This window comes from Triticum aestivum, chromosome 6A (assembly GCF_018294505.1).
Source record: "Triticum aestivum cultivar Chinese Spring chromosome 6A, IWGSC CS RefSeq v2.1, whole genome shotgun sequence".
Classification (NCBI taxonomy): domain Eukaryota; kingdom Viridiplantae; phylum Streptophyta; class Magnoliopsida; order Poales; family Poaceae; genus Triticum; species Triticum aestivum.
The window spans coordinates 621,853,813-621,865,090 of record NC_057809.1 but is presented as its reverse complement, the minus strand read 5'-3'; the positions used below and the strand labels follow the sequence as shown (position 1 = coordinate 621,865,090).

General features: G+C 39.8%; 1 protein-coding gene across 1 annotated transcript in view; it reads left to right on the top strand.

Annotated features, from left to right (window-relative positions):
* Window positions 1-9,011, top strand: part of LOC123129871 (putative disease resistance RPP13-like protein 1) — a 15,108-nt gene extending 6,097 nt beyond the window's left edge. Inside the window, exons 3-5 of the mRNA XM_044549849.1 lie at window positions 6,940-8,354; window positions 8,435-8,542; window positions 8,819-9,011. Of these exons, the coding sequence (XP_044405784.1) occupies window positions 6,940-8,354; window positions 8,435-8,542; window positions 8,819-9,011 (1,716 nt within the window). The remainder of the gene's footprint in view (window positions 1-6,939; window positions 8,355-8,434; window positions 8,543-8,818) is intronic.
* Window positions 9,012-11,278: the final 2,267 nt, after the last annotated feature.

The following is an 11,278-nucleotide window of genomic DNA, read 5'->3' as shown; positions in this document are numbered from 1 at the left end:
AAAAGAGATTTGAGCTCATATTTAGATTCCTACGGAATTACTGGAGTGCGTAGCAATGAATTCCATAGGAATTTTGTGTATCCATTCATACAATCCATAGGACTTCGATAGGAACAATTCACACTGGCTGAAATCCAACAAAATCCCTATGAAATTCCTTCAATCAAAAGAGGGCCTAATGGTGAGGAAAAATTCCTTCAATTCATCATAATTAGAAGGCACCAGGCACATATAATCTAGGGATGGCCTACCAAGTCTAAGTGTGTTGTGTTCGAATTGAACACATGGTTAGGTTTGTATTGTGTTGGTCGTATGTACACTTCCTGAACGCACGTTGTGTTTTCTCTTGTAGACATAGGTTATCAATTAGATGGATCATCTCTTGCAGCCTCAATGGTCCTCCCAAAGTATATTCAGGCATCGATCAACTCTTTTTCACCACACAAACATGCATGACCCCATGTTGTAGGTAGATACATATGCATTCCCATTATTTGTGTGTGTGTGTGTGTGTGTGTGTGTGTGTGTGTGTGTGTGTGGAATCACCCAATGGAAATTGCTAATAGAACATTCTATTTTATGAAGAATTCTCTAGGCCATGTTCATTTCGAAAATGGCTTATGTTCTCCTTCAATCAAGCGTTGATATACCCCGGGTTGCGCTTATGCGTGCCATCTATTTCTCTATGGAAAATGCAGGCCTCGATTGCATCACTAGTGTCAGGAAATATCCAATATACATTGCTTGAGAAGGCTGAGCATATGTGCCTTCAAGATAAGGATGGCTAATCTTCTTGGAGAACAAATCATCTTGGATCGAGTGTGCTTGTTCTGTGCTACATATAATAGGGAGTGGAGAAAATTACAATCAATCCAAACAAGGAGACATGGTGCGTCTAGCAGTGCAGTGGATTATGATATAGTTTAACAATTTTTACTTATTTTATTATTTATTGATCATTTTTTTGCTTTGATGGCTAGTTTTCCACAATGGGCCAGTTATGATGTATGTCCAGTACAATATAGTTCAACAACCGCCAATTAAATCCTAGAGCATGATAAAGACATTGGTTTATCAATCCGCATGCCATCTCTTTGGGGTCTTTAACAGTTCGAAGGTACCCAAAGAATATGAAGGAAACGAGGTGACGTTACTAGAACCGTTGTGCATGCTAAAATTAACATACAAATCTAATGAAAAGAGGCTGGTCGGAATGACCGATGCCACTTCTATGGTTTGAAGGAAACAGTGGACCCTTTGCTATTTGGTTGTGCTCTAGCTGAACTATTATGTCATGGAGTCCTTCATGCATTTGGATTTAGTAGGCCACCTGAATGCATTGCCAACATGTTCGGAGGATGAATTTTCTCTATCCTAGTTGAACCAAGAAAGCTAGTCCTCTATTGAGGGACAACTATTTATTGGAAAATCAGGAGAAATGCACTTGTTTATGAAACAACAATTGACCATGCTTCATTGATTGTCAGTTATGCAATCATTCAACCTCTCATGGTCTTTTGCAGAAGGAATAAGTTCACAAGTTCAAAGAAGTTTTTAGGAGTGTAGATGCCTGGAGTGATGGGTGTGAAAGCTTAGATAAAACATTAGTGATTGGCGCTGATGATGCGAACAAAGTTCACTCCTTTTAATTTCTGTGTGAAGAAAATTGTACTTTTGATCTACTAACAATGTTCAGAAGCCAGGCTTGCATGCTTTGTCATCTTAGTAAGTGTAGAATGAACTGTGCCATTATTTTGTTTTTTCATCTTTTGTTTGCTGAACACTATATGAACATACTCTTTTTAAGGAAGCCATCATGGTTATCATTATTAAATCATAACACGATCAGATCGTTCACATTGTGCTCAATTAAATTCAAAGGGTCCATCGACCTAATTACATGAAATCTTACTCTAAAAACTATACTTTGCTAGGACATGAGCGACATAATTAGCTTTTCTAATACAATGAAGAAACTTTGCTAAAGAAGCATTGTTGTCACATGTCTGATGCCATTGGCGACGACCCTCCCCCAATCGCAACACAACAAGATTAGAGGTGGGTTGCCAACAAGGACCTAGAATACACTCCTCCAATTGCCTCTGCTTTTTAGCATGCTTTAATGCGGGCCTCTGTTCCTCCCCGAACAACCATTAAGACACGGTCAATGTGGGTCACTAATGTGGTTGATTTGTGCACGTGAAATCGGTGATTAGGTGTCGAGCTGCACCGATATGGATGCCATTGTATTATAATGTGGTTGCACCATGATACCCTCTCGGCAAAGAGGTAGTGTCTAGCCTCTCCGTGGGACATGATGCCTCCACCCATTTGCGAGATAACTGTAGGGCTGAGCGGACCAGATCGAGTAATCTCCTGAATGTAACTAGGGCTACGGTTTTCTTGATTCGATGTGTTCTATTCCAGTAAGCCTTCTATGGCAATATTTTTTGTTCCTTCTTGGGAAGCATCATTTTGCTTTCATGTGGTAAAAGGTTGGCTGAAATATATCAGTTTATTAAGCTCTGGACAAACAAAAAGAAATGTTTGCACTACTGAATTGTATATTATGGATGTTCATATTCTTGAATTTTAGTTTAGCTAAAACTCACACTCTGGTTAGTAATGCTTGAATGATATGATATAAACATGTCATCCAATGGTCCAAAGTCTGTAAAAGCTCCGGTACATATTGTTTTCCCAGATGATTAAATGTGCTGATGTATGTTATCCAATGGGTACAGAGGTTTAGGGTTCACGTCTCCTGACTTCAGCTTCACGTCTCCTGACTTCAGCTTCCCTGACTTCAGCTCCACGTCTCCTGGATCACGTTCGTTCCAAAAATCACGCTCCCGAAGGTTTCATTCCGTTTGGACTCCGTTTGATATTCCTTTTCTTCGGAACACTGAAATAGGCAAAAAAGCAGCAATATGGGTTGGGCCTCCGATTAATAGGTTAGTCCCAAAAATAATATAAAAGTGCTTAGTTAAGCCCATAAACATTCAAAACAGATGATATAATAGCATGAATGCTTCATAAATTATAGATATGTTGGAGACGTATCAACATCCCCAAGCTTAATTCCTGCTCGTCCTCGAGTAGGTAAATGATAAAAGAAGAGTGAATTCCGTTTTTTACCTTGTAGTTGTACATTTGTGACACATATTACCCTATTTAGCGGAACTTTTATCAAAAAGTCAGATTTTGAAGACTTTTAACACGGTTTTACCCCAGTTTTACATTTTGTTTGTTTATGGTCGATAGGATCGGCATGTTGCGTCATTGATTTGTAAAAAAAACTGTAAGGATCGGAGGGCATCATTGGCGATCTTGTCCAAGCTTCTCTTGTCTATCTGTTCCACTCCTTGTGGCCATCCACATGTTTTTGGATACAGGGCGTCACCTCACACCTTACCTGATGGACACGCATCAAAAAACAAGGGTCCAAAGATTTCAAAAGGGGTATTCTAGACGAATTTTCACTCGAAGGGGTAATTAGTGTCATAAATGTATAAATATGGGGTAAAAAGTGGAATTCACTCATAAAAGAAAGAATTTATGAAGTGCAAATGCTAGCAGGTGCACAAGTTTGATCAATGATAATTTCAGTCACCTTTTCTAGCATGATTATATGTCATAACAGTAGTTCATCTCATAAAACTTCTCAAGATCAAGTAACAAGCTATTCACATGTTAAAGCATAGACCATAAAATTTCTTGAAAACTAGCAAACTTCATTCTCCATCATCAAACAATTACAATTCATCTTATTTTCAGGAAGGGTCTATGTCAGAGCTTTGAATTAGCAAACTCCACATACTCAACTATCATATAGTCTTCCATGATTGCTACCACTCAAAGCATATTCTTAGAACAGATAGCATCCATCGAACACAGAGAAAGATAGGGGCTTAATGTTTCGCCTCCCAACTTACTTATCATATAGATAATTGTCAACAATAATAATTCATGATCAAATATATTTGCATGGCCATATATGCTTAGCTCTTTCCCCAACACACGATGCTTGCCAACTAAAGAGTAGGTAGGAATGAGAAGGAATACTACTGAATCTTGCATAAAAGTAAAAGATAGGTCCTTCGCAAAGGGAAGCAGGGATTTGCAGAGGTGCCAGAGCTCAATTTTGAAATAGAGATAAATAATTTTGAGAGGTATGCTTTCATTGTCAACATAACAACCAAGAGTTCCCAATATCTTCCATACTACATACATTATAGGTGGTTCCCAAACAGAAAGGTAATGATTTTACTCCCCCTCCATCAACAATCACACTCCATGGCTTGTCCAAAACAACGGGCGCCATCCAACTATCAACAATCTTGGGGGAGTTTTGTTTATTTATTTTTGATTTGATTTTGATCTTTTGATCATGGGACTGGGCATCCCAGTTACCAGCCATTTTTCTCGTGAATGATGAGCGGAGTCCACTCATCGTGAGAATAACCCACCTAGCATGGAAGATACTGACAACCCCTAGTCGCTACATGAGTGATTCGGGCATACAAAACAGATTATTATTTGAAGGTTTAGAGTTGGCAAATGCAAATTTACTTGGAAATGCAGGTAAATACCGCACATAGGTAGGTATGATGGACACTCATGGAAGAAACTTGGTTCAAGGAATTTGGATGCACAAGCAATATTCCCGCTTAGTACAGATATTTTGGCTAGCAAAGGATTCTAAAAAGCAAGCACCACATGTTGGAGGATCTATAACAATATAATTTCTATACAAATACACCCAAGCATAACTCATTACGTTGTCTTCCTTGTCCAACTTCAACTAATTTGCTCAGGTTTGAAAATAACTAATGGGGCTCACAATCATAGAAGATGTCTAAGATAATATATTTATATGTGAAATCTCTCTTCCATCAATATTCTTTCATGAATTGTTCAAGTGACCAATATAATGTTTGCTAACCTTCAATAAATTTACTACCTCTACTTCTTAGATGTGAAGTCATTACTCCCAATGGGGTAAGCATATGAAACATATATAATATTAGATTTATGACATTCAACTCATTCAACCATTTACTCATAGGATATAAGTGAAGCACACGAGTAAATGACAAACTACTCCAAAAAGATATAAGTGAAGATCAATGAGTAGTTAAATAATTATGTAACTATGTGAAGACTCTCTCTCATTTAAAAATTTCAGATCTTGGTATTTTATTCAAACAACAAGCAAAACAAAATAAAACAACATTGCAAGGATAACACAACTCATGTGAAGAAGCAAAAACTTAGGCTCAACCGATACTAACTGATAGTTGTTGAAGAAGAAAGGTGGGATGCCTAACGGGGCATCCCCAAGCTTAGATGCTTGAGACTTCTTGAAATATTATCTTGGGGTGCCTTGGGCATCCCCAAGCTTGAGCTTTTGTGTCTCCTTAATTCCTTTTATATCTCGGTTTCCTAAATGTCGAAAGCTTTATCCACACCAAACTCAACAAGAACTCGTGAGGTAAGTTAGTATAAACCAATGCAAAAACCTTATCATTTTCTACTGTAACAAATCATTAAAATTATTATTCAACATTGCATACTAATGTCTCTGCATATTTAATAATCCTATCCTCAAATAGAATCATTAAACAAGCAAACATATGCAAACAATGCAAACATAACAGCAATCTGCCAAAACAGTATAGTTTGTAAAGAATGCAAGATTCATCATACTTCCCTAACTCCAAAAATTATGAGAAAACAACTTTGATGTAGAATATTTATCAGAGCTCAAAATGCAAAAAATTTCAACATTATATCATTCTCTGACTTTTGTAGGGAATTTTTGCAACAACGGTAAACTTTCTGTTTTCAAACAGCAACATGTATACTAGCAAAACTAAGCATGGTAAAGGCTATCCTTGACATTTTTATTGAAAATAAAGATGCAAAACATTACTCTAAATAACAGAAAGCAAATACTAACAAAAGAAAATGACGCTCCAAGCAAAACACATATCATGTGGTGAATAAAAATATAACTCCAAGTAAAGTTACCGATGAACGAAGAACAAAGTGGGGATGCCATCCGGGGCGTCCCCAAGCTTAGTCTCTTGGTTTTCCTTGAATATTACCTTGGGGTGCCTTGGGCATCCCCAAGATTAGGCTCTTGCCACTCCTTATTTCATAATCCATCGAATCTTTACCCAAAACTTGAAAACTTCACAACAAAAAACTCAACAGAAAACTCGTAAGCTCCGTTAGTATAAGAAAATAAATCACCACTTTTGGTACTGTAATGAACTCATTCTAAATTCATATTGGTGTAATACATAATGTATTACAACTTCTCTATGGTTCATACCCTCCAATACTACTCATAGATTCATCAAAATAAGCAAACAACACATGGAAAACAGAATATGTCAAAAACAGAACAGTCTGTAGTAATCTGTATCAAAAGTATACTTCTGGAACTCCAAAAATCCTAAAAAATTAGTAAGTCCTAAGAAATTTGTGTACCAATCCAGATAAAAAAGAATTCAATCAAAAGCACGTTTTTGTGAATTATCAAAACTAATTTACTAGGTGCAAAAGTTTCTGATTCTCAGCAGGATCAACACAACTATCACCGTAAGCTATCCTAAAGGTCTTACTTGGCACTTTATTGAAACAAAATCTATAAAACATGATTACTACAGTATTATAATCATGTGGAAACACAAAAACAGTAGGGGTAAATATTGGGTTGTCTCCCAACAAGCGCTTTTCTTTAATGCCTTTCTAGCTAGGCATGATGATGACAATGATGCTCACATACAAGATAAGAATTGAAACACAAAGAGAGCACCATGAAGAATATGACTAGCACATTTAAGTCTAACCCACTTCCTATGCATAGGGATTTTGTGAGCAAACAATTTATGGGAACAATAATCAACTAGCATAGGAAGGCTAAACAAGCATAACTTCAAAATTTTGGTCTATGCTTGGATATCACAAAGTTTTGTGCAGTGCGAAGACCCTACGATGAGATTGGAGGAAGCAGGGCAGAAATATTTGGATAGATTAGTGGATTTGGGCTTCTTCCAAAAGGATGGCTCATGCTATGTTATGCATGATCTAATGCATGAATTGGCAGGGACGGTTTCATCAAATGAGTGTGCTACTGTACATGGATTGAAACATGTGGCAATTCGACCAAGTGTTCGCCATTTGTCAATCATAACAACTGTTTTTGATAAAGATGAATATGGCAGTCTTCCTAAGGAGAAGTTTGACAAAATACTTCAGAAGGTTGGGCCTTTGCAAAAATTAAGGACCTTTATGTTGTTTGGGCAAAGCAGCATACATTTATTAGGGTCCTTACATACTTTATGCAAGAAGGCAAAATGTTTACGGTTCCTAAGAATTTGGGTGGCATTTACTGACATGAGCTTTATAAACAGTTTATTAAATCTATGCCATCTTCGCTATCTTGTATGTGTTAGTGTTGTCACCCCGAGTGTTTGGTCAGATGGATTCTACACCAACATTGCATTTCCTCAAGCATTGACAAGATTTTATCACCTTCAAGTATTGAATGTGGGTGTTCAAGGCAACCTTGTTGTGCCTACCGATATGTATAATCTTGTTAATTTGTGCCATCTTATTTCTCATGAGAAAGCACATCATGCAATAGCTTGTGTTGGCAACATGACGTCTCTTCAGGAACTAAGATTCAAAGTTCAAAATGCTGACAGTTTTGAGATAAGTCAACTTCAGTCCATGGATGAGCTTGTACAACTTGAAATTTCTCAACTTGAAAATGTGAAGACTAAAGAAGAGGCGATGGGAGCCAGGCTGTTCGACAAAGAGTATCTAGAAATATTGTCCTTGTCGTGGGAGGATAACAGCACGAGCCTTCAACCAGAGGCAGCAAAGGACGTGCTTGAAGGTCTCCAACCACATCATGATCTCAAAAGTCTAGAAATAACAGGATATGGTGGTGCTACCTCCCCAACCTGGCTTTCCAGTACTCTCTCAGTCACCTCACTGCAGATACTTCATCTAGAGAACTGCAGGGAATGGAAAATTCTTCGATCTATTGAAATGCCTTCCCTTAGGAAGCTAACATTGATCAGGATGTTGAATTTGATGGGAATCTCAGTTCCTTCCTTGGAAGAGTTGACCTTGATTGATATGCCAAAATTGGAAAAATGTATTGGTTCTTATGGAATGGAATTGACTTCCAGTCTAAGTGTTTTGATGATGAAGAACTGCCCTCAACTGAATGAGTTCACTCTTTTCCAGAGTTACTCTTCTTTCGATGCACAGCAGAAGTCATGGTTTACGTCTCTTGGTAAACTCTCCATCGGGCAGTGTCCTCGTATAATGAAGTAATTTTCTTCTCTCTAATTTTTCATGCTCAAGACATTTGCAAATTCTTGGACACTTACATTGATATATGATGTTGCAGCAACTGGCCAATCCTCCCACTAAGAGAAATGAGGGCGCTCAAGGAGTTGGAGTTGATGGACCTGCATGATGTCAGAGAATTAACAGTTCCTTCTCTGGAGAAGTTGGTGTTGATTAGAATGCCAATCCTGGAATTTTGCAGTAGTCTAACGACTTCTCCACCTCTGCAATTTTTACCTTCCCAAGGAGATGAAAAGGAATGGGCATCGAATCTCCGTAGACTCACCATCCATGATTGCCCTTGTTTGGTAGTGTCACATCCTCTTCCACCTTCTGGTCTAATTACTGAGTTGTCCATCAGGGGAGTTCCTACACTTCCAACAATGAGAGTGATCGAAAGACAATTCACTATCGAATCTAATGAGTTGAGTGTGCTGGATGACAGTATCCTGATATTCCATAACCTTAGGGGCATAACATCATTTGTTATAGGGCACTGTCCAAATTTGGCCTCTCTTTCAAGTGAAGCTTTCAGCCAGCTCATCGCTTTAGAATGTTTATATATATTCAACTGCCCTAATCTGAATAAGTCAAACATTATGTCAGAGGTTCTCCCGCCCTCACAAAGGTTTGCATGAGGGGAGGAGGACGTTTGGCCTTGTCATTCTTCTTCTTGTTTTTGGAGTCGGGGACGTACCCAACCCCTTCCTTCGCCACACCTCCCTTTTGGTTGATCAAGAGATCATTGAGGTTCTTTTTGCCTTGTATGCAAGTCGCAAGGCCTCTCTCAAGTTGCTCCTTCAACTTAGCATTTTCCTCAACAAGATGTATATGATCAATTAAAACCATATGAGAAAAAGTTGCTTTCTCCTTAGTTAGCTTCACTTGGAGTTGATCATGAGACTCCTTGAGACTAGCGTGAATACCCTTCAAGGCCTTGTGGGCCTTGTCAAGTATATCAAACTCCTCTTTGAGTCTAACAAGATCAACCCCGAGTTTGGCCTTCTCAGAATTTAGCACACGAGAAACAACGAGGGCATGATCATAATCTAACTTAGCATGATCAACGTTATATGACTCCTCAAGAGCCAAACGAAGACCACGCTCTTCCTCAAGAGCATTGGAAAGATCCGAAATCTCATCGGCATAGTCACGACTATGCCCTTCCATCTTTGAGATGGTGTCTTCTTGAGCCTCGATCATGTCATTGGCCTCACCAAAATGTTCCAAGAGAGAAACAAAGTGCTTCTTGGATTTTCCCTTGAGTTTGCCCATAAAGGCCTCAAACTCGTTAGTCTCCACATTAGCTCCCTCAACTTCATTAATGCTCTCCGATGGGGAAGGATGATTAATGATGGTAGTTTTGATGTTGGAGGTTACCTTGTTGGTGGCTTTCGCCATGAGGCACTTGGCGTTGATGCTCTCGTTAGGTGAGTCGAAGAGAGACACTCGTGACGTTGTGGCAATGGCGACGGAGGCCATGGCAACCGACTCATCATCTTCATCATCGTCATCATCCTCATTGTACTCTTCTTGCACAACCAAGGCCTTGGGAGGAGTCTTCTTGGTGAAGTTGTTCTTGTTGGGGAACGACTTGGCCTTGTCCTTTCGGATGAGTTTGCCACCATTGTCTTCCCTCTTCTCATACGGGCATTCCGCAACGAAATGACTCACATTGCCGCAATTGTAGCAAGTCCTTACACGTTGCTTGCCCCTCGTGCCACTCGAGGTGTTTTTGCTAAAGTTGTTCCTCGAGTTTTTCTTGCTCCAAAATTGCCTTGAAGCAAGTGCCATGTGTTCATGATATGCATACTTTGTATCTTCGGGGTTGCTCTCCTCCTCTTCCTCTCTTCTTCTTCCACGATGAGCTTGGCCTTCAAAGCAAGGTTAGGCTTCTTTCCCCGTTGAGAACGGAGCACCGCATTGTCGGCGGTCTTGTCCAAAATGTTCATGGCCACAAACTCATCCAACACCTCGCTTGAGGTCAAAGTGTGGAAGTCCGGTCTTTGGCGAATGATGGAGGACATGGCCTTGTGGTAGGGCATCATTGCCTTGAGGAATTTGCGCTTGATCCAATTGTCATCCGTGTCCTTGCTCCTGTGATCTCGTAGCGAGACCGCGAGTTTGGTGACTCTCCGATAAAGCTCACGAGGTTCTTCATCTTCCTTCATTGCAAACTCATCGGCCTTATCTTGTACCACTTCATAGTTGGAGCGTTGAATGCTTGCGCTTCCCCGGTAGAGAGACACGACACAATGCCATGCATCTTTGGCCAAGGCGTAGGGACGAAGATGAGGTAGGTCTTCGGGTGGAATTGCATCTTGAATGATGAAGAGAGCATTCTCATTGAATTGATTGTCCGCGGCTTCTCGAGGAGTGAAGTTGCTTGGATCATGTGGGTAGAAACCTTCTTCAATGATTCTCCAAAGATTAGTGTTCACATGATTTAAATGACGTTTAAAGCGGTAAACCCAAGAATCAAAATCCTCATTTTTCACAATCTTAGGAGGAGGACCGGAATGATTCAAATGAGTAGAAGGAACCGGTCCACCATACACAAGTGGTGGTTCCACATGGGCAAAGATGTTGGTGCCATTCTTGCCACTAGAAGAAGGAGTTTTTTCACTACTATCTTCCCCCTTGTCGGGGATAGCATCCGACACCTTGTTGGTGGGATCCCCCACTTTCAACGATGCGGTGGATAGTTTAAGCCCCTCAAGAAATTTAGTAAACATGTTTTCAACTTCGGTCGTCATGGAGGTTTTCAATGTCTCCAAGGCTACATTGAACTCCTCACGAGAGACCGAAGTCCCCCCATCGCCCGTAGACGAGATAGGATTCACACCGGAGTGTTCCTCCGCTCCGTCTACGGTATCAACCATACTCTTTGGACGGTAAAGTCCTT